At 43.1% G+C, this 24033-nt stretch overlaps 1 protein-coding gene across 1 annotated transcript in view; it reads right to left on the bottom strand.

Annotated features, from left to right (window-relative positions):
• Positions 1–12688: 12688 nt before the first annotated feature.
• Positions 12689–24033, bottom strand: part of rp1 (RP1 axonemal microtubule associated) — a 37777-nt gene continuing 26432 nt past the window's right edge. The window contains exons 7-9 of the mRNA XM_082973017.1: positions 19765–20002; positions 18064–19482; positions 12689–16056 (exon numbers count right to left, since the gene is read on the bottom strand). Of these exons, the coding sequence (XP_082829143.1) occupies positions 13588–16056; positions 18064–19482; positions 19765–20002 (4126 nt within the window). The 3' untranslated portion in view covers positions 12689–13587. The remainder of the gene's footprint in view (positions 16057–18063; positions 19483–19764; positions 20003–24033) is intronic.

Here is a 24033-nt window from a genome sequence, read left to right as displayed (position 1 = left end):
CTTAGCAGAAAAACACCCCCAAAGCATAATGTTTCCACCTCCATGTTTGACGGAGGGGATGGTGTTCTTGGGGTCATAGGGAGCATTCCTCCTCCTCCAAACACGGTGAGTTGAGTTGATGTCAAAAAGCTCCATTTTGGTCTCATCTGACCACAACACTTTCACCAGTTGTCCTCTGAATCATTCAGATGTTCATTGGCAAACTTCAGACGGGCATGTATATGTATTCTTGAGCAAGGGGACCTTGCAGGCGCTGCATGATTTCAGTCCTTCACGGCACAGTGTGTTACCAATTGTTTTCTAGGTGACTATGGACCCAGCTGCCTTGAGATCATTGACAAGATCCCATGTGTAGATCTGGGCTGATTCCTCACCGTTCTCATGATCATTGCACCTCCACGAGGTGAGATCTTGAATGGAGCCCCAGGCCGAGGGAGATTGGCAGATTGGCATTTTTGATATGCGTTTTTCGGGATATTTTTGTTGTTATTCTGTCTCTCACTGTTCAAATAAACCTACCATTAAAATGATAGACTGATCCTTTCTTTGTCAGTGGGCAAATGTACAAAATCAGCAGGGGATCAAATACTTTTTTCCCACACTGTAGGTATTTGTAGTTGTCCACATATTCTAAGTCAGAACCGTCCAGAGTAGTGATGCTGGACGGGCGGGCTGGTGCGGGCAGCGATCATTTGAAGAGCATGCATTTAGTTTTACTTGCATTTAAGAGCAGTTGGAGGCCACGGAAGGAGAGTTGTATGGCATTGAAGCTCGTCTGGAGGTTAGTTAACAGTGTCCAAAGAAGGGTCAGAAGTATACAGAATGGTGTCATCTGCGTAGAGGTGGATCAGAGAATCACCAGCAGCAAGAGTGACATCATTGATGTATACAGAGAAAAGTGTCAGCCCGAGAATTGAACCCTGTGGCACCCCCATAGAGACTGTCAGAGGTCCAGACAACAGGCCCTCCGATTTGACACACTGAACTCTGAGGGATTATCAGAGGACTATGAGGGACAATGAGTGACTAAAGGGAATATGAAGGGACTATGAGGGAGTAATAAAGGACTATGGGAAGACTATGGGAGGACTATGAGGGGACTATGGGGGACTATGAGGGGACTATGGGAGGACTATGAGGGAGTATTAAAGGACTATGGGGGACTATGAGAGGGCTATGGGGGACTATGAGGGGACTATGGGGGACTATGGGGGACTATGGGGGACTTTGGGAAGACATTAGGAGTACTATGGGAAGACTTTGGGAGGACTAAGAGGGATTATGAGAGGACTGCGAGGGACAATGAGGGTACTATGAGGGACTGAAGAGACTATGAGGGGACTATTAGGGATTATGAGGGACTATGGGAGGACTATGAGGGACTAGGAGGGACTATCAGAGGACTAGGAGGGACTAGGAGGGACTATCAGAGGACTAGGAGGGACTAGGAGGGACTATCAGAGGACTAGGAGGGACTAGGAGGGACTATCAGAGGACTAGGAGGGACTATCAGAAGACTAGGAGGGACTAGGAGGGACTATGAGGGACTATGAAGGACTAGGAGGGACTAGGAGGGACTATCAGAGGACTAGGAGGGACACTCAGAAGACTAGGAGGGACTAGGAGGGACTATCAGAGGACGATGAGGGACTAGGAGGGACTATCAGAGGACTAGGAGGGACTAGGAGGGACTATCAGAGGACTTGGAGGGACTATGAGGGACTATCAGAGGACTATGAGGGACACTCAGAAGACTAGGAGGGACTAGGAGGGACTATCAGAGGACGATGAGGGACTAGGAGGGACTATCAGAGGACTAGGAGGGACTAGGAGGGACTATCAGAGGACTAGGAGGGACTATGAGGGACTATCAGAGGACTATGAGGGACTAGGAGGGACTAGGAGGGACTATCAGAAGACTGTGAGCGACTATGGGAGGACTATGAGGGATTATGAGTGGGCTACGAGGGTCAGATATTTCTCAGAGGCCGGTCATCCAGACTCCTCCATGTCCTTCTGTTCTATACAGCAGATATACCTTCACGTAGGGGGGGGGGTCATCTTCTCCAGACAGAATGCAGGTGGATGTTCTATTTAAAAACTCTCCACCCATCAGGCGTGAATGAAGAATTGTTATTTCAGTGTTTTCTGTAGCTGGTAATGTGCCTGTTATTGGTGTTCCATACCTCCATCTAGTGGTGCATCTAGCTCCCTACTCTGACCATCCTGTCTTCTGAGGAAACGTTCACATGGCATACGTATAAGCAATATTATATTATAGTTCTCTCTCCGCTTTTGTATATAATGTACTGAATCAGACCGTGCATTCCATTGGACGAGGTACTGAATCAGACCGCGCATTCCATTGGATGAGGTACTGAATCAGACCGTGCATTCCATTGGACGAGGTACTGAATCAGACCGTGCATTCCATTGGACGAGGTACTGAATCAGACCGTGCATTCCATTGGACGAGGTACTGAATCAGACCGTGCATTCCATTGGACGAGGTACTGAATCAGACCGTGCATTCCATTGGACGAGGTACTGAATCAGACCGTGCATTCCATTGGACGAGGTACTGATTCCTAGATGTTCTGATGTATTTTCTTGCTTGATCATGTGACATATGTAATTATCCTTGATATAGAAGACAGGTGTGTGTGCCAACGATTTCCACCGAAAGAGTTATGTTTTGTTTTCAACTTGTATTTATGCACTTTCATGCACAAGTACTTATTTCTTCAAATAAACATCTTTATTTTGCATTCAAGCCTCAGTTTGGGATTTATTCCTTTTTTGTCGACAGTGCGTCCATCTCCTCCAGGGGTCATACGTATAACCCAGTTGAACTGCAGGAAAGAACGTAGCAACAGGTCTTCCTGCGTCCAAGTCCTGTTACGGTTCTGTCCTGATATGTGTTTTGTCCTCTGAGAAACAGCTGTGATATTCAGATGACTCCAGAACACCGCTGGCAAACTGTGTCATTTTAATCGTTTTTTTTTTTTTCGGCAATTCTTGATACGGTCAGTTAGAAAATAATTATTTGGATTTTGCAGGTCGACATCTTTACAAAGGTTGGGATGACTTTGATCAGCGACAGAGAGAAGGTAAAGGACATACAAAAGGTTCAGACAGTCTGTACAGCGTATTAATGTGTTTAGCTGCTGTGTCATGTCAATACCTGACCAGAATGTAGACCAGAGGGCTGTAACAGTTGCTGTTCAGTGGGCTGTAACAGTTGCTGTTCAGTGGGCTGTAACAGTTGCTGTTCGGTGGGCTGTAACAGTGATGAGCTGTAACAGAGAAGAGACTGTTCCTCATGTACAGCCTAATGATGAGCTGTAACAGAGAAGAGACTATTCCTCATGTACAGTCCCCTCAGGAACAATATACCATTTGGGACGCACCCTGTGTTCCTACTGTACTGGCCGGTATGAAGTGATGAAGGAGAGTGGTGATAAGTGGTTATCTGTTCGGGCTGACTGCGTTTCCAGACCTGAGGCGCTGCAGCGGAGATAATATATTTAGTCCCGTAACCACGGAGATAGAACCATAACATCACCTATCGCTCTGAGCTGGACCAGGCAGCTGACGGAGGACTACAAAACAACATGTTTTATTTATTCTTTGGTGCTTCGTGAATGAAGACATTATTCTGGTTTAAAGGGAGATGAAAACTCTTCTTGTTGTTTATCAAGCCGTTCCTCAGGTTACGTCCTGCTGTTTGGCGAGTTGGCTCTTATCTGTGGGTTTGCTTGTTAACTTGTTTGTGTCTGTATGTGAGGGACATTTAGTGTTGGCGTTTAAGTAGTAAGTTCCACACCACAGTGATCCTGACTAACTTCAAGTATTCTGAGTATGAGGAATAGAGTAGAATAGACTAGACAGGATAATAGGTCCAGGTTAGAGTGTTCAGTAGACTAGACAGGTTATTGGTCTAGGTTAGAGTGTTCAATAGACTAGACAGGATAATAGGTCCAGGTTAGAGTGTTCAGTTGAATAGACTAGACAGGATAATAGGTCTAGGTTAGTGTTCAATAGACTAGACAGGATAATAGGTCCAGGTTAGAGTGTTCAGTAGACTAGACAGGATAATAGAGTGTTTAGTAGACTAGACAGGATAATAGATCCAGGTTAGAGTGTTCAGTAGACTAGACAGGATAATAGGTCTAGATTAGAGTGTTCAGTAGACTAGACAGGATAATAGGTACAGGTTAGAGTGTTCAGTAGACTAGACAGGATAATAGGTCTAGATTAGAGTGTTCAGTAGACTAGATAGAATAATAGGTCCAGGTTAGAGTGTTCAGTAGACTAGACAGGATAATAGGTCTGGGTTAGAGTGTTCAGTAGAATAGACAGGATAATAGGTCTATATTAGAGTGTTCAGTAGAATAGACCAGACAGGATAATAGGTCTAGATTAGAGTGTTCAATAGAATAGACTAGACATGATAATAGGTCCAGGTTAGAGTGTTCAGTAGACTAGACAGGATAATAGGTCTAGGTTAGAGTGTTCAGTAGACTAGACAGGATAATAAGTCTAGGTTAGAGTGTTCAGTAGACTAGACTAGACAGGATAATAGGTCTAGATTAGAGTGTTCAATAGAATAGACTAGACATGATAATAGGTCCAGGTTAGAGTGTTCAGTAGACTAGACAGGATAATAGGTCTAGGTTAGAGTGTTCAGTAGACTAGACAGGATAATAAGTCTAGGTTAGAGTGTTCAGTAGACTAGACAGGATAATAAGTCCAGGTTAGAGTGTTAAATAGACTAGACATGATAATAGGTCTAGGTTAGAGTGTTCAATAGACTAGACAGGATAATAGGTCTGGATTAGAGTGTTCAGTAAAATAGACTAGACAGGATAATAGGTCTAGGTTAGAGTGTTCAGTAGACTAGACAGGATAATAGGTCTAGGTTAGAGTGTTCAGTAGACTAGACAGGATAATAGGTCCAGGTTAGAGTGTTCAATAGACTAGACAGGATAATAGGTCTAGGATAGAGTGTTCAGTAGACTAGACAGGATAATACGTCTAGGTTAGAGTGTTCAGTAGACTAGACAGGATAATAGGTCCAGGTTAGAGTGTTCAATAGACTAGACAGGATAATAGGTCTAGGATAGAGTGTTCAGTAGACTAGACAGGATAATAGGTCTAGGTTAGAGTGTTCAGTAGACTAGACAGGATAATAGGTCTGGATTAGAGTGTTCAGTAAAATAGACTAGACAGGATAATAGGTCTAGGTTAGAGTGTTCAGTAGACTAGACAGGATAATAGGTCTAGGTTAGAGTGTTCAGTAGACTAGACAGGATAATAGGTCTAGGTTAGAGTGTTCAGTAGACTAGACAGGATAATAGGTCTAGGTTAGAGTGTTCAGTAGACTAGACAGGATAATAGGTCTAGGTTAGAGTGTTCAGTAGACTAGACAGGATAATAGGTCTGGATTAGAGTGTTCAGTAAAATAGACTAGACAGGATAATAGGTCTAGGTTAGAGTGTTCAGTAGACTAGACAGGATAATAGGTCCAGGTTAGAGTGTTCAATAGACTAGACAGGATAGTAGGTCTAGGATAGAGTGTTCAGTAGACTAGACAGGATAATAGGTCTAGGTTAGAGTGTTCAGTAGACTAGACAGGATAATAGGTCCAGGTTAGAGTGTTCAGTAGACTAGACAGGATAATAGGTCTAGGTTAGAGTGTTCAGTAGACTAGACAGGATAATAGGTCTAGGTTAGAGTGTTCAGTAGACTAGACAGGATAATAGGTCTAGGTTAGAGTGTTCAGTAGACTAGACAGGATCTTTGTGTGATGAAGACAGGCTGTAAATCCTAACTGAGGGACCCAGCTGAGCCTTTCTATTAAAAAGGTGTGTGTGTGAGCACCTGTGTGTGTGAGCGCCTGTGGGTGTGAGTGCCTGTGGGAGTGAGTGCCTGTGGGTGTGTGTGTGAGTGCCTGTGGGTGTGAGTGCCTGTGTGTGTGAGTGCCTGTGTGTGTGAGTGCCTGTGGGTGTGAGTGCCTGTGGGTGTGAGTGCCTGTGGGTGTGAGTGCCTGTGGGTGTGAGTGCCTGTGTGTGTGAGTGCCTGTGGGTGTGAGTGCCTGTGTGTGTGAGTGCCTGTGGGTGTGAGTGCCTGTGTGTGTGAGTGCCTGTGTGTGTGAGTGCCTGTGTGTGTGAGTGCCTGTGGGTGTGAGTGCCTGTGGGTGTGAGTGCCTGTGTGTGTGAGTGCCTGTGGGTGTGAGTGCCTGTGGGTGTGAGTGCCTGTGGGTGTGAGTGCCTGTGTGTGTGAGTGCCTGTGGGTGTGAGTGCCTGTGTGTGTGAGTGCCTGTTGGTGTGAGTGCCTGTGGGTGTGAGTGCCTGTGGGTGTGAGTGCCTGTGGGTGTGAGTGCCTGTGGGTGTGAGTGCCTGTGTGTGTGAGTGCCTGTGGGTGTGAGTGCCTGTGTGTGTGAGTGCCTGTGTGTGTGAGTGCCTGTGGGTGTGAGTGCCTGTGTGTGTGAGTGCCTGTGGGTGTGAGTGCCTGTTGGTGTGAGTGCCTGTGGGTGTGAGTGCCTGTGTGGTGTGAGTGCCTGTGGGTGTGAGTGCCTGTGGGTGTGAGTGTCTGTGGGTGTGAGTGCCTGTGGGTGTGAGTGCCTGTGGGCGAGTGTGTGTGAGTACTCAGCAGATGACCCTGTAAGACTGGACTGCCGCCCTCTATCTGTACTCACAGCACTAACGCCACCTGAGACAGAGAACCAGCCCTTCCTATAGAACACAAGTACTAGAATACCAACAGTATTTGGTAGCATACAGTTAAAGAGATTTCCTACACCTTGTTGATCGTTACACCTCAACCCAACTCCTCTCCAGTCAGCAAGTCTCTCCCGGAGATTACGTAACCCTTTTTCAAACACAATTTTGTTTTTGTCTGCTGGTTATAGTCCATAACAAAACTACGTTTAAGAAAAGTACAACATGTCAAAAGATGACTTTTCAAGATTGTCTGCTCCCAAGCTTTCTCACGCGATGCCGCTAACGTTAGCCACACGAGTGAGAGCTAGCTAGCTACCAACCAGAACATTAAGCTAACCAGACCAACAACACAAACAGACTATACAGCTACAAGTAGTGAGTGGAGTTACTAACAGACTATACAGCTACAAGTAGTGAGTGGAGTTACTAACAGACTATACAGCTACAAGTAGTGAGTGGAGTTACTAACAGACTATACAAGTAGTGAGTGGAGTTACTAACAGACTATACAGCTACAAGTAGTGAGTGGAGTTACTAACAGACTATACAAGTAGTGAGTGGAGTTACTAACAGACTATACAAGTAGTGAGTGGAGTTACTAACAGACTATACAAGTAGTGAGTGGAGTTACTAACAGACTATACAGCTACAAGTAGTGAGTGGAGTTACTAACAGACTATACAGCTACAAGTAGTGAGTGGAGTTACTAACAGACTATACAGCTACAAGTAGTGAGTGGAGTTACTAACAGACTATACAACTACAAGTAGTGAGTGGAGTTACTAACAGACTATACAGCACGTAGTGAGTGGAGTTACTAACAGACTATACAACTACAAGTAGTGAGTGGAGTTACTAACAGACTATACAAGTAGTGAGTGGAGTTACTAACAGACTATACAGCTACAAGTAGTGAGTGGAGTTACAGACTACACAACTACAAGTAGTGAGTGGAGTTACTAACAGACTATACAAGTAGTGAGTGGAGTTACAGACTATACAGCTACAAGTAGTGAGTGGAGTTACAAAAGGTGGGAGCATTGTGAACCATAGGTAGGGATTTTTGACCTGGTTACATGTACATTGAACAAAGCAGCTTTTCACCATTTTTTTTATTTTATTTTTGTATATCAAAAAAAAATAGACAACGACATCGTCTCTTTTATAACGGGATCAATGGGAAAGAATATTTGTTTTCTCCAACATGTGGGCGTGGTTGAGGGGGAATTCCTTCTCATGACATGAATACCTCTGAGTTTAGGGTGTCTGTTTCCTAGGTAACCACCCGTATGTCTGTTTCCTAGGTAACCACCCGTAGTCGCCAGGTCCCCCGAGGCTGACAGCAGCACATGGTTCTCTAGTACAGGACTTCACACACACAACATAGCTGCTATTCTAGCTGACAGGTTATCATAGAGGAATCTTTCCAAATCCTCACAACAAAAACAACAACATACATATACAATATACATTGATAACAGGAGCTGCCTTTAACAGTAATCGTTATGTACAGTTTTCTTCATCGTTTACTTAGTTGTTAGTTCGTAATCAACAATGTCTTTAGAAAAAAAACATGATTTTGAGTTTTATACATATAAACATGATCTCCATTTTGTGAAGGTGAGCTCTGTACAGTATTTACAAATCTTCACTGGATATCACACAGAGAGAAGCCGGATCAACATGTACCACAAACAGTACAACAACAGATAATCACAAATCATCAACCAATGATCAATAAATAAATTGCTCAAATATCTGAGTACCCCTGATTAATTACGTTTCGTTCCTGATTTGCTATTGCTGACAGATTATAATCTGGAAATGTGACGTGACATTGTGGTAACTTTGTGGTCTTCAACAGCTATTTGTAATAAAAATACATTTGCTGCTTTGAGTTCCGTCACTGCACATGTGAGAGGCACAACTCTCTCAGCGTAGCCTAGTGGTTAGAGCGAAACAACTCTCTCAGTGTAGCCTAGTGGTTAGAGGGAAACAACTCTCTCAGTGTAGCCTAGTGGTTAGAGCGAAACAACTCTCTCAGTGTAGCCTAGTGGTTAGAGCGTAGAGGGAAACAACTCTCTCAGCGTAGCCTAGTGGTTAGAGCGAAACAACTCTCTCAGCGTAGCTCTCACAGGGTAGCCTAGTGGTTAGAGGGAAACAACTCTCTCAGTGTAGCCTAGTGGTTAGAGGGAAACAACTCTCTCAGTGTAGCCTAGTGGTTAGAGCGTAGAGGGAAACAACTCTCTCAGCGTAGCCTAGTGGTTAGAGCGTAGAGGGAAACAACTCTCTCAGCGTAGCCTAGTGGTTAGAGCAAAACAACTCTCTCAGCGTAGCCTAGTGGTTAGAGCGAAACAACTCTCTCAGCGTAGCTCTCACAGGGTAGCCTAGTGGTTAGAGCGAAACAACTCTCTCAGCGTAGCCTAGTGGTTAGAGCGAAACAACTCTCTCAGTGTAGCCTAGTGGTTAGAGCGTAGAGGGAAACAACTCTCTCAGCGTAGCCTAGTGGTTAGAGCAAAACAACTCTCTCAGCGTAGCCTAGTGGTTAGAGCGAAACAACTCTCTCAGCGTAGCCTAGTGGTTAGAGCGTAGAGGGAAACAACTCTCTCAGTGTAGCCTAGTGGTTAGAGGGAAACAACTCTCTCAGCGTAGCCTAGTGGTTAGAGGGAAACAACTCTCTCAGCGTAGCCTAGTGGTTAGAGCGTAGAGGGAAACAACTCTCTCAGCGTAGCCTAGTGGTTAGAGCAAAACAACTCTCTCAGCGTAGCCTAGTGGTTAGAGCGAAACAACTCTCTCAGCGTAGCTCTCACAGGGTAGCCTAGTGGTTAGAGCGAAACAACTCTCTCAGGGTAGCCTAGTGGTTAGAGCGAAACAACTCTCTCAGCGTAGCCTAGTGGTTAGAGGGAAACAACTCTCTCAGTGTAGCCTAGTGGTTAGAGGGAAACAACTCTCTCAGCGTAGCCTAGTGGTTAGAGGGAAACAACTCTCTCAGCGTAGCCTAGTGGTTAGAGCGTAGAGGGAAACAACTCTCTCAGCGTAGCCTAGTGGTTAGAGGGAAACAACTCTCTCAGCGTAGCCTAGTGGTTAGAGGGAAACAACTCTCTCAGCGTAGCCTAGTGGTTAGAGGGAAACAACTCTCTCAGCGTAGCCTAGTGGTTAGAGGGAAACAACTCTCTCAGCGTAGCCTAGTGGTTAGAGGGAATCAACTCTCTCAGCGTAGCCTAGTGGTTAGAGCGTAGAGGGAAAGAACTCTCTCAGTGTAGCCTAGTGGTTAGAGCGTAGAGCGAAACAACTCTCTCAGCGTAGCCTAGTGGTTAGAGGGAAACAACTCTCTCAGCGTAGCCTAGTGGTTAGAGGGAATCAACTCTCTCAGCGTAGCCTAGTGGTTAGAGGGAAACAACTCTCTCAGCGTAGCCTAGTGGTTAGAGGGAAACAACTCTCTCAGCGTAGCCTAGTGGTTAGAGCGTAGAGGGAAACAACTCTCTCAGTGTAGCCTAGTGGTTAGAGGGAAACAACTCTCTCAGCGTAGCCTAGTGGTTAGAGCAAAACAACTCTCTCAGCGTAGCCTAGTGGCTAGAGGGAAACAACTCTCTCAGCGTAGCCTAGTGGTTAGAGGGAAACAACTCTCTCAGCGTAGCCTAGTGGTTAGAGTGTAGAGGGAAACAACTCTCTCAGCGTAGCCTAGTGGTTAGAGGGAAACAACTCTCTCAGTGTAGCCTAGTGGTTAGAGGGAAACAACTCTCTCAGTGTAGCCTAGTGGTTAGAGTGTAGAGGGAAACAACTCTCTCAGCGTAGCCTAGTGGTTAGAGGGAAACAACTCTCTCAGCGTAGCCTAGTGGTTAGAGGGAAACAACTCTCTCAGCGTAGCCTAGTGGTTAGAGCGTAGAGGGAAACAACTCTCTCAGTGTAGCCTAGTGGTTAGAGGGAAACAACTCTCTCAGTGTAGCCTAGTGGTTAGAGCGTAGAGGGAAACAACTCTCTCAGCGTAGCCTAGTGGTTAGAGCGTAGAGCGAATCAACTCTCTCAGCGTAGCCTAGTGGTTAGAGGGAAACAACTCTCTCAGCGTAGCCTAGTGGTTAGAGCGTAGAGGGAAACAACTCTCTCAGTGTAGCCTAGTGGTTAGAGCGTAGAGGGAAACAACTCTCTCAGCGTAGCCTAGTGGTTAGAGCGTAGAGGGAAACAACTCTCTCTCTTCAACACAACATCAAACATAGGAGAAGATTTACAGCATCACAACAAACAAAACAGAAACTTCTATCTAAACTATAACCAAACATATGTAAAATAAAGATCTGATATTTAAAAATATAAGATAAAAGCTGTTGTTGAATGTTGAGGGTCCGTTTCCCAGACTCAGATTAAGTCTATTCCTGGAATAAAATGGTAGATTTTCCATTGAGCTGTAAACTGTTTAATCCAGGAGAAGTTTAACAGTAATCTGGGACTACCAATAGTATTATAGTATAGGACAGGGACAGACAGAACAGACAGTACCAATAGTATTATAGTATAGGACAGGGACAGACAGTACAGACAGTACCAATAGTATTATAGTATAGGACAGGGACAGACAGTACCAATAGTATTATAGTATAGGACAGGGACAGACAGTACCAATAGTATTATAGTATAGGACAGGGACAGACAGTACCAATAGTATTATAGTATAGGACAGGGACAGACAGTACCAATAGTATTATAGTATAGGACAGGGACAGACAGTACCAATAGTATTATAGTATAGGACAGGGACAGACAGAACAGACAGTACCAATAGTATTATAGTATAGGACAGGGACAGACAGTACCAATAGTATTATAGTATAGGACAGGGACAGACAGTACCAATAGTATTATAGTATAGGACAGGGACAGACAATACAGACAGTACCAATAGTATTATAGTATAGGACAGGGACAGACAGTACAGACAGTACCAATAATATTATAGTATAGGACAGGGACAGACAGTACAGACAGTACCAATAGTATTATAGTATAGGACAGGGACAGACAGTACCAATATTATTGTAGTATAGGACAGGGACAGACAGTACAGACAGTACCAATAGTATTGTAGTATAGGACAGGGACAGACAGTACCAATATTATTGTAGTATAGGACAGGGACAGACAGTACCAATAGTGTTGTAGTATAGGACAGGGACAGACAGTACCAATAGTATTATAGTATAGGACAGGGACAGACAGTACCAATAGTATTATAGTATAGGACAGGGACAGACAGTACCAATATTATTGTAGTATAGGACAGGGACAGACAGTACAGACAGTACCAATAATATTATAGTATAGGACAGGGACAGACAGTACCAATATTATTGTAGTATAGGACAGGGACAGACAGTACCAATAGTATTATAGTATAGGACAGGGTCAGACAGTACAGACAGTACCAATAGTATTATAGTATAGGACAGGGACAGACAGAACAGACAGTACCAATAATATTATAGTATAGGACAGGGACAGACAGTACAGACAGTACCAATAGTATTATAGTATAGGACAGGGACAGACAGTACCAATAGTATTATAGTATAGGACAGGGACAGGCAGTACCAATATTATTGTAGTATAGGACAGGGACAGACAGTACCAATAGTATTATAGTATAGGACAGGGACAGACAATACAGACAGTACCAATAGTATTATAGTATAGGACAGGGACAGACAGTACAGACAGTACCAATAGTATTATAGTATAGGACAGGGACAGACAGTACAGACAGTACCAATAGTATTATAGTATAGGACAGGGACAGACAGAACAGACAGTACCAATAGTATTATAGTATAGGACAGGGACAGACAGTACAGACAGTACCAATAGTATTATAGTATAGGACAGGGACAGACAGTACCAATAGTATTATAGTATAGGACAGGGGAAGACAGTACAGACAGTACCAATAGTATTATAGTATAGGACAGGGACAGACAGTACCAATAGTATTATAGTATAGGACAGGGACAGACAGTACCAATAGTATTATAGTATAGGACAGGGACAGACAGTACCAATATTATTGTAGTATAGGACAGGGACAGACAGTACCAATATTATTGTAGTATAGGACAGCGACAGACAGTACCAATAGTATTGTAGTATAGGACAGGGGCAGGCAGTACCAATATTATTGTAGTATAGGACAGGGACAGACAGTACCAATAGTATTGTAGTATAGGACAGGGACAGGCAGTACCAATATTATTGTAGTATAGGACAGGGACAGACAGTACCAATAGTGTTGTATATGGTATGGGACAGGTCTGTATTGTATATGGTATGGGACAGGTCTGTGTTGTATATGGTATGGGACAGCTCTGTATTGTATATGGTATGGGACAGGTCTGTGTTGTATATGGTATGGGACAGGTCTGTGTTGTATATGGTATGGGACAGGTCTGTGTTGTATATGGTATGGGACAGGTCTGTGTTGTATATGGAATGGGACAGGTCTGTATTGTATATGGTATGGGACAGGTCTTTGTTGTATATGGTATGGGACAGGTCTGTGTTGTATATGGAATGGGACAGGTCTGTATTGTATATGGTATGGGACAGGTCTGTATTGTATATGGTATGGGACAGGTCTTTGTTGTATATGGAATGGGACAGGTCTGTATTGTATATGGTATGGGACAGGTTTGTGTTGTAGTCATTATAGGACAGGTCTGTATTGTATATGGTATGGGACAGGTCTGTGTTGTATATGGTATGGGACAGGTCTGTGTTGTATATGGTATGGGACAGGTCTGTATTGTATATGGTATGGGACAGGTCTGTGTTGTATATGGTATGGGACAGGTCTGTCAAAACAGGTAAAAAGCAGTTATTATAGTATAGGACAATACGGTCCACAGCGTAGAGACTCTAGACTGCTCTGTACCTGCAGAGCCCTGCTCCGTCCAGACATGCCCACTGCAGTCCTGGAGCTCTGCTCTACAGCAGCCTCTGACCCACTCATCCCCGCCTCAGGATGCACCCTGCCGTCCCGCATCCTGAACTCCACCGAGGCAAATGACGACATGCTGCCGTTTTTCCTCGCCCAGGTCCGGGATGTGTCCACAGCTGTCTCTCTCTTAGACCTGCCCTCTGACGTCTCCCTGGCCCCGTTCCCGTTGAGGCTGAGATCGTCAAGGAAGGGGTCTGAGTCGCTGCCGTGGGACATGTTGTAATAGGTGCACTTAGGGGTCGCTGGTCGGGCCAGCTCTTCTAGCTCGGAGGAGGAGAGGACAGACAGGGGGTTGAGGTGGTGGTGATGATGGTGGAGGGAGGAGGAGGAGCGGTGAGAGGAGTGATGGTCATAGGCTGGAGCCTCCTCACTGAGGGTTGTATCCACGGACGTGTTGTCAAGGTTACCGTACATCCCCATGGGAACCGGGGGAGACTTCCTGATTAGGTGATTCTCCTTAAGAAGCCAACGCCCCTGGTCGATCAGAACCCCCTCATTAGAGTCAGGGAGGCTCTTAGAGTCTGCTGCGCTCTGCCACGCTCCTCCCACCCCTTCAGGAGAGTCCCCCTCCTTAAACAGCCAACTCCCCTGATCGATCATCCTGACCAGCTCTGGTCCTGGTTCTGTCTTCACCGAGCTGGACCCGCTGACGTACGACAGTCTCTCCCCACAGACTTTAGCCCCAGAGTCACAAGACTCAAAGCTCCCTGTGGGCCTCTTCCCTTCAAGACTCTCAGGGCTCCTTAACTGATCTGACGAGGGTTTAGAGGCCCAGAGTTCCAGAGACGTGGTACTGGCTTTACTCTGCTTGTCACTAGTCTGTCCGATACGTCGAAAGCCAGGCGATTGTCTCCCTGCCTCTTCCTTGTCTTCGTCTCCGCTCTCCGTCGACATGTCCACTGACCCCTGGGTCTTGTACCCTCCGCTGCTGGATGTCTCAGGTCTGTAGTCAGACAGATCAGAGGTGTTGGGGCTGGGCAGTCTCTTCAGGCCGTACTGGCTGTCGACGCACCCGTTAAATATAACCATCTGTTTGGTATGGACGACCCTGATTGCCCCCTCCGGCTCGATCCGCAGGTTACCCTTAGGGTCGTAGGTGAACATCAGGGAGGAGGACTTCAGAGCAGTGTTGACAAAGTCCAAAAGCTCCTGAGATATCTCAACAGGATGGGAGCAGTCTTTACCTCTGACCTCTTCTTCCTCATCCTCCTCTTCCTCTCCTTCATCAGTCTGTAGTTCGTTGGAGGTGTCTAGACCCTGATCTTTGACACCACAGAGGTACGCGGCTCTAGAGGAGGAGTTGTTGGACACTATGTCAGCCTCCTCGTGTTCTGAGACTTTACACTCCGCCTCAGATTGATCTGACTTTACAGACTTATCTGACTTTACGGACTGCCTTGAAGTCATTGACTTTTCTGAATTTACGGATTTCATTGATTTCTCTGACTTATCTGTTATTACTGACTTTGTTGACTTCTCTGATTTCACTGATTTCATTGACATTGATTTGATTGACTCCCTTCCTCCCTGCTCTGATGCTTTAGACTCTACTTCTGATTTCTCTGATGTTACTGATTTCTCAGACATTACAGATTTCTCAGACATTACTGATTCCTCCGACTTCACTGAATTGTCTGACTTTAAAGACTTAATTGACTTCCTTGACATTGATACTTCAGACCCAACCTCTGCTGCCTCCTCTTCCTCCACCTGCTCCCCCTCATCATAATTCTGCTCTTCACAACTGCCCTGGTCCTCCTTCTTCTCCTCTCCCTCCTCTTCTAAACCCTGTTCTACTATATAACAGACTTCATCTAACTTCCTGCCACTGGAACAGACTTTGTTATCTGAGGATGGATGACTATCAACACTCCTGCCCTCTTCAAAGTCTGATTCAGATCTCTTGTCCTCACTCTCTTCCTTCTCCTCTTCCCCCACCTCTTCTCTCTCCTCCTCTTTCTCCTCCTTCTCCTCCTCATCTTCTTCACCTTCTCTCTCCTCTTCCTTTTCTGCTAACTCCTTCCTCTGCCTCTCAACTTCCTCACCCTCCACTGTCTCCTCTTCCTCATCTCCTTCCTCCCCTTCCTCCTCCACCCTTTTCTCCTCCCCCTCATAATCTCCCTCCATATCCTTAACTTTCTCCTCCACTTCCTCCTCCTCAACCAACTCCTCGTCTTTCTCCTCCTCTTCCTCATTATCTCCCTCCTCTCCATTCTGTGCCTTTTCATCCTCCTCCTCCTCTTCTTTCTCATCTTCCTCCACCTCCTCATCCTCCACCTTAACTACCCCCTCCACCTCCTCCTCATCCTCCACCTCCTCATCCTCCACCTTAACTACCCCCTCCACCTCCTCCTCATCCTCCACCTCCTCATCCTCCACCTTACCTACCCCCTCCTCCTCCTCATCCTCCACCTCCTCATCCTCCACCTTACCTACCCCCTCCACCTCCTCATCTTCTTCCTCCACCTCTTCTTTCTCATCCTCCACCTCCTCCTCATCCTCCACCTCCTCCTCCTCCACCTTAACTACCCCCTCCACCTCCTCCTCCACCTCCTCCTCCACCTCTTCTTTCTCATCCTCCACCTCTTCATCTTCTTCCTCCACCTCTTCTTTCTCATCCACCTCCTCCTTCTCCACCTCATCTTCCTCCTCCACCTCTTCTTTCTCCTCCTCCACTTCCTCCTCCTCCTCCTCCTCCTCCACCTTAACTACCCCCTCCACCTCCTCCTCCACCTCCTCCTCCTCCACCTCTTCTTTCTCATCCACCACCTCCTCCTCCATCTTAACTTCCACCTCCTCCTCCTCCACCTCCATCTTAACTACCCCCTCCTCCTCCTCCACCTCCTCCTCCTCCACCTCCATCTTAACTACCCCCTCCTCCTCATCCTCCTCCTCCTCCTCCTCCTCCACCTCCATCTTAACTACCCCCTCCTCCTCCTCCACCTGCTCCTCCTCCTCCTCCACCTCCATCTTAACTACCCCCTCCTCCACCTCCTCCTCCTCCACCTCCTCCTCATCCACCTCTTCCTTCTCAGCCTCCTCCTTTTCCTCCTCCACCTCTTCTTTCTCATCCTCATCCTCCTCATCTTCCTCCTCCACCTCTTCTTTCTCATCCTCCACCTCAGCGTCATATCCTTCCTCCACATCTTTCTCATGAACAGAACCAGCTGGACTACATACTTCAGAAGCTGACTGAACTGAATTTACTGACTTCAATGACTGAACTGACTTGACTGACTTCAATGACTTAACTGACTTGACTGACTTCAAAGATTGTATTGACTTTGCTGACTTCAATGAAACGGATACTTCAGACTCTACCTCTGCTGGTGATTTCAGTGATTTCACTGACACCAACGATTGTACTGATTTCAATGACTGCATTGACTTTACTGTTGTAATTGAATTCTCGGACTTTACTGATTTCAATGACTGAATAGACTTCATTGACAGCATTGACATTGACTTTGATTCCCTCATGCCTGAACTAACATCTTGGGATGTCTTTACTGATTTCAATGGCTGTACTGACTTCAATGACTCTACTGATTTCAATGACTGTACTGACTTCAATGACTGTACTGATTTCAATGACTCTACTGACTTCAATGACTGTACTGACTTCAATGACTGTACTGACTTCAATGACTGTGCTGACTTCAATGACTGTACCGACTTCAATGACTGTACTGACTTCAATGACTGTACTGACTTCAATGACTCTACTGATTTCAATGACTGTACTGACTTCAATGACTGTACTGACTTCAATGACTGTACTGACTTCAATGACTGTACTGATTTCAATGACTGAATAGACTTCATTGACAGCATTGACATTGACTTTGATTCCCTCATGCCTGAACTAACATCTTGGGATGTCTTTACTGACTTCAATGACTGTACTGACTTCAATGACTCTACTGATTTCAATGACTGTACTGACTTCAATGACTCTACTGACTTCAATGACTGTACTGACTTCAATGACTCTACTGATTTCAATGACTCTACTGACTTCAATGACTGTACTGACTTCATTGACTGTACTGACTTCAATGACTGTACTGACTTCAATGACTCTACTGACTTCAATGACTGTACTGACTTCAATGACTCTACTGACTTCAATGACTGTACTGATTTCAATGACTCTACTGACTTCAATGACTGTACTGACTTCAATGACTGTACTGACTTCAATGACTCTACTGATTTCAATGACTCTACTGACTTCAATGACTGTACTGACTTCATTGACTGTACTGACTTCAATGACTGTACTGACTTCAATGACTCTACTGACTTCAATGACTGTACTGATTTCAATGACTCTACTGACTTCAATGACTGTACTGACTTCAATGACTCTACTGACTTCAATGACTGTACTGATTTCAATGACTCTACTGACTTCAATGACTGTACTGATTTCAATGACTCTACTGACTTCAATGACTGTACTGACTTCAATGACTGTACTGAAAGCAATGACTTCATTGACTCTCTCTCTTTTGACTCCATCCTGTCAGGGTGTGACAGTCCACCAATATCAGGCTCTGACTTCACTGACTTCAATGACATTTCTGACTTAATTGACTGCATTGACTGAACTGACTTTGCTGATTTCATTGACGTCACTGACTTAATTGACTGCATTGACTTGGATTCTCTTTCTGTTTCAGGCTCAATTGGTACACCATCATCAGTCTCTAATGACTTCAGTGACTGTAATGACTTTACTGACCTCAGTGACTGTACTGACAGCAATGACTTCGTTGACTGAATTGACTTTGTTTCTGTTGACTCCCTCCTGCCAGGATCTAAAAGTATATCAACATCAGACTGTAGTGTTGGTTCTGACTTTACTGAAGTAATTGACTTTACAGACTTCATCAACTTTGATTCCCTCATGCCTGATTCTATGGCTGTATTAACATCTTGTGTCTGATCTGTAGCAGTGCTGACCTCCTCAGAGTGAATGGATGTCGCTTCTGTTTCAGGGAAGTCTCTTCTCTCTCTAGCAACCAAACCCTCCCCCTCCTTCTCCCCCTGCACCTCCTCCTCCTGCTGCTTCTCCTCATCTTCCTCTCCCTCCTGCTTCCCTTCCTCCTCCTCCTCTTCAGCTGAAGGTCTGGGTAGAGAAGCTTCAGACCCAGGCCAGTTATCAGGTATCTTCTTCACATCTTCCTCAAAGACTTCTAGTTCCTCAACTTCATCAGACTCTATTTTGTCTACCTCGGTGTCAACAGCATAAGACATATCACTGACGCTGCCCCCTAACATTGGAGACCTCATGGCGTATTGCACTGTTCTCTCTCCCTCCACCAACGACGACACCTCATCTCTGAGTTCCTGGGGCATGTTAAGTTCCTCCATGAGCTCCTCGATATCCAACCGTCCTCCGTTCTCGTCTCCCGCCTCAGACACCACATCCAGGGCGAACTCCTGGTTGGTGCTGGGAGACAGAGGAGGACTTTCCCTGTCTCCCATTTCATTGCTCCTTTCCTGGAAGTCTCTCCAGCTGTCCTTCAGCTGATCAGAGGTCCGGCTCTGCAGGCTGGCCAGGCTGGCTCTCTGCTGTTCCTCGTCCTCCATGGTGGAGATCTTCTGGAGCGACTGCATCACCAGGAGGGCCTCCGAGCCGCTGTTAGAGTTCCCTCCACAAAACTCTCCTCCTCCTTTTCCCAGGGCTGACGACAGGGTGTCCTTCAGGGTGGTCACCGACAGGAAGGACATCAGCGTCTTGGAGGATGTGCCGAACACCGATGCCACCTGGAGAAGAAGAAGTAGAAGAAGACGAAAAGGATGAAGAAGAAGAAGAATTCTCATCTTTAGTTTTCTGTCTAGTCTGTCAAGCCATTCCTCAGGTTTTGTCCTGCTGTTTGGCAAGCTGGCGCGATTATTTGTGTGAAGAAGTTGGAATTATTCATCTGTCAGTAAGTCATCGATTCATAAAAACACAGAAGCCATACAATAAAAATAAATCAGTAGAAACAATCCTATGGCTAAGAACAACAACATGACTATTCCTAATAAACATGTGAACCCAACTACCTGAGAGGAGAAGTCAGGCATGCTGTGGGATTTCTCCAGGCTGGCAGGAGGCTGGGAGGCCTGTCTGATGCACTGTATGGAGGAGCAGAGCTGACGGAAGATCGGTGAAAGAGTGGCCTTGGGGATAAGGAGGTGGTGGGTGGAGGAGGAAGACTCACTGTGCTCTACAGGACGGGGGACAAAGGACGCTGAGCGGTGGAGGAGACCGAGCCTGCTCTGCTGTTCCACCGGGTCGATCCTAGTAGTAGTGGGAATAGCGTTAGAGTAGTAGAGTAGTAGTAGTAAAGAAGTAATAGTATAATTAGTAAGAATATAGTTAGAGGAGGAGCAGTAGAGTAGTAGGAGTAGTAGTAGTAGGAGCAGTAGTAGTAGTAGTAGTAGCAGTAGTAGAAGTCGTAGTAGTAGTAGTAGTAGTAGTAGAAGTAGTACTAGTAGTAGTAGTAGCAGTAGTAGTAGTAGTAGTAGTAGTAGTAGTAGTAGTAGCAGTAGTAGTAGTAGTAGTAGTAATAGTAGTAGAAGTCGTAGTAGTAGTAGTAGTAGTAGTAGTTGTAGTAGTAATTAGTTGTAGTAGTAATTAGTTGTAGTAGTAGTAGCAGCAGTAGTAGTAGTAATACTATTATTATTAGTAGTGGTAGTAGTAGTAGTAGTTGTAGTAGTAGCAGGAGCAGTAGTAGTAGTTGTTGTAGTAATAGCAGCAGTAGTTGTAGTAATAATATTAGTAGTAGTAGTGGTAGTAGTTGTAATAGTAGTTGTAGTAGTAGTAATAGCAGTATTAGTTAAAGTAGCAGTAGCAGTAGTAGTAGCAGCAGTAGTAGTAGTAATAATATTATTAGTAGTAGTGGTAGTACTAGTAGTAGTTGTAGTAGTAGCAGGAGCAGTAGTAGTAGTTGTTGTAGTAGTAGTAATAGCAGTAGTAGTTGTAGTAGCAGTAGCAGTACAAGCAGCAGCAGTAAAAGTAGTAGTAATAATATTATTAGTAGAAGTGGTAGTAGTAGTAGTAGTAGCTGTAGTAGTATCAGTAGTATCAGTAGTAGCACAATTATTCTTAGCATTAGTAGTAGTAGTTGTAGTAGTAGAAGCAGTAGTAGTAGTAGTAGTATTAGTAGTAGTTGTAGCAGTAGAAGTAGCAGAAGTAGTAGTAGTAATATTATTAGCAGTAGTAGTGGTAGTAGTAGTAGTGTTATTGTTAGTAGCAGTAGTAGAAGTAGTAGTAATATTATTATTATTATTAGTAGTAGTAGTAGAAGTAGTAGTAGCAAAAGTAGTAGTAGTAGTAATATTATTATTATTAGTAGTAGTATTAGTAGTAGTAGCAATAGTAGTAGTAGTAGAAGTAGTAGTAGCAGTAGTAGTAATATTAGTATCATTATTAGTAGCAGTAGCAGAAGTAGTAGTAATATTATTAGTAGTAGTAGTTGTAGAAGTATTAGTAGAAGAAGCAAAAGTAGTAGTAGTAGTAATAGTATTACTTTTGGTTGTAGTAGTTGTAGCAGTAGTAGTAGCAGTACAAGTAGAATTATTATTATTATTGTTATTAGTAGTACTAGTAGTAATAGAAGTAGTAGTAGTAGTAGTTGTTGTAGTAGTAGCAGTAGTAGTATTATTAGCAGTAGTAGTAGTAGTAGTAGTAATAGTAATAGTAGTAGTAGTACTAGTAGAAGTAGCGGTAGTAGTAGCAGTAGTAGTGGTAGTAGCAGTAGTAGTAGTAGTAGCAGCAGTAGTGGTAGTAGTAGTTTAGTAGCAGCAGTAGTAGTAGTAGTTGTAGATGTAGAAGTAGTAGTAGTAGTAGTAGTAATATTAATATTATCATTAGCAGAAGTAGTAGTTGTAGTAGTATTTGCAGTGGTAGTAGTAATAGTAGTAGTACTAATACTATTAGTAGTAGTAGTAGTAGTAGTTGTAGTAGAAGTGGTAGTGTTAGTAGTAGTAGTTGTAATAGTAGAAGTAGTAGTAGTAGTAATATTATTATTAGTAGTAGTAGTTGTAGCAGTAGAAGCAGTAGTAGTAGTAGTAGCAGAAATAGTAGTATTAATGTTATTAGTAGTAGTAGTAGCAGTACTAGTAGCATTAATATTAAAATTGCTATTACTTTTATTATTAGAAGTAGTAGTAGAAGTAATTGTAGTAGTAGTAGTAGTTGTAGTAGTAGTAATAATAATATTAATATTATTTGCAGTAGTAGTAGTGGTTGTGGTAGCTGTAGTAGTACTAGTGGTAGTAGTAGCAGTATTAGTAGTAGCAGTAGTAGTAGCAGCAGTAGTAGTAGTAGTAGTAGTAATAGTAGTAGCAGCAGTAGTTGTAGTAAAAGTAGTAGTAGTAATTGTAGAAGCAGCAGTAGAAGTAGTAGTTGTTATAGACGTAGTAGTAGTAGTAGTAATATTATTATTATTATTATTAGTTGTAGTAGTAGTAGTTGTAGTAGAAGCAGTAGTGTTAGTAGTAGTAGTAGTAGTAGTAGTATTGTTTGTAGTAGTTGTAGTAGTAGCAGCAGTGGTTGTAGTAGTAGTAGCAAACATAGTGTTAGTAATATATTAGTAGTAGTAGTAGTAGTAAGAGTAATACTATTATTATTGGTAGTAGTAGTAGTAGTAGTAGTAGTAGTAGTAGTAGTAGTATTACAAGCAGTAGTAGAAGTAGTACTGCTATTATTAGTAGCAGTATAAGTCATAGTATTAGTAGTAGTTGTAGTAGTAGCAAAAGTAGTAGTAGTTGTAGTGGTAGCAGTAGTAGTAGTAGTAATATTATTATTATTATTAGTAGTAGTTGTAGTAGTAGTTGTAGTTATTTTAGTAGCAATAGTAGTAGTAGTAGTTGTGATAGTAGCAGTACTAGCAGCATTATTATTATTCTTTTTGTTTTATTCTTTTTATTATTAGTAGTAGTAGAAGTAATATTAGTATTATTATTAGTAGCAGTAGAAGTAATATTAGTATTATTATTAGTAGCAGTAGGAGAAGAAGTTGTAATATTATTATTAGTAGTAGTAGTTGTAGAAGTCATAGTATTAGTAGTTCTAGAAGTCGCAAAAGAAGTAGTAGTAGTAGTTGTTGTAGTAGTAGTAGTAGCAGTAGTAGTAGCAATAATAGTTTTATTATTAGTAGTAGTAGTATTAGTAGTAGTAGTTGTGGTTGTAGTAGTTGCATTACTAGTAGCATTATTATTATTATTATTATTGTTATTATAATTATAATTATTTGTATTAGTAGTAGAAGTAGTTGTAGTATTAGAATCAGTAATAGTAGTAGAAGTTGTAGTAGTTGCAGTAGTAGTAATATTATTATTATTATTAGCAGTAGAATTAGTAGTTGTAGTAGTAGTAGTATCAGTAGTAGTACTGGTAGTAGTTGTAGCAGTATTAGTAGTTGTAGTATTAGTAGTAGTAGCAGTAGTAGTAGCGGTAGTAGTAGTAGTAGTAGTAGTAGCAGTACGGTTAGTAGTAGTAGCAGTATTAGTAGTTGTAGTAGTAGTAGCAGTAGTGGTAGCGGTAGTAGTTGTAGTTGTAGTTGTAGTTATAGTAGCAGCAGTAGTAGCAGTAGTTGTTGTAGACGTAGCAATAGTAGTTGTACTAGCAATATTATTATTATTATTATTAGAAGCAGAAGTAGTAGTTGTAGTAGTATTTGCAGTAGTAGTAGTAATAGTAGTAGTAATACTATTATTATTATTTTTAGTGGTAGTAGTAGTTGAAGTAGAAGCAGTAGTGTTAGTAGTACTAGTTGTAGTAGTAGCAGTAGTAGTAATATTATTATTATTAGTAGTAGTTGAAGTAGTTGTAGTAGCAGTAGTATTAGCAGTAGTAATAGTTGTAGTAGTAGAAAAAATTGTAGTTGTAGTAGTACTATTATTATTATTAGTAATAGTATGTTTAGTGGTAATAGTAGTAGAAGTAGTAGTAGTAAAATTATTTGTATTAGTCGTAGTAGTAGTAGTATGTTTAGTATTAGTAGTAGTAGTAGAAGTAGTAGCAGTAATATTATTAGTAGTAGTATTGGTAGTAGAAGTAGTAGTAGTAGTAGTTGTAAAAATAGTAGTATTAGTAGTAATATTATTAGTAGTAGTAGTAGTAGTAGCAGAAGTATGTTTAGTAGTAGTATTAGTAGATGTAGTGGTAGTAATATTATTATTAGTAGTAGTCATAGTAGTAGTAGTTGTAGTACTAGTTGTTATAGTTGAACTAGTAGTAGTAGTAGTAGTAGTAGTAGTAGTAGTAATATTAATATTATTATTATTATTAGTAGTAGTAGTAGTAGTAGTAGTAGTAGTAGTAGT

The sequence above is a fragment of the Salmo salar genome, chromosome 03 (genome assembly GCF_965601325.2).
Source record: "Salmo salar chromosome 03, fSalSal1, whole genome shotgun sequence".
In the NCBI taxonomy this organism is placed as follows: Eukaryota; Metazoa; Chordata; class Actinopteri; order Salmoniformes; family Salmonidae; genus Salmo; species Salmo salar.
Note: the sequence above shows the minus strand (reverse complement) of the source record. Positions and strands in the feature narration are given on the sequence as shown.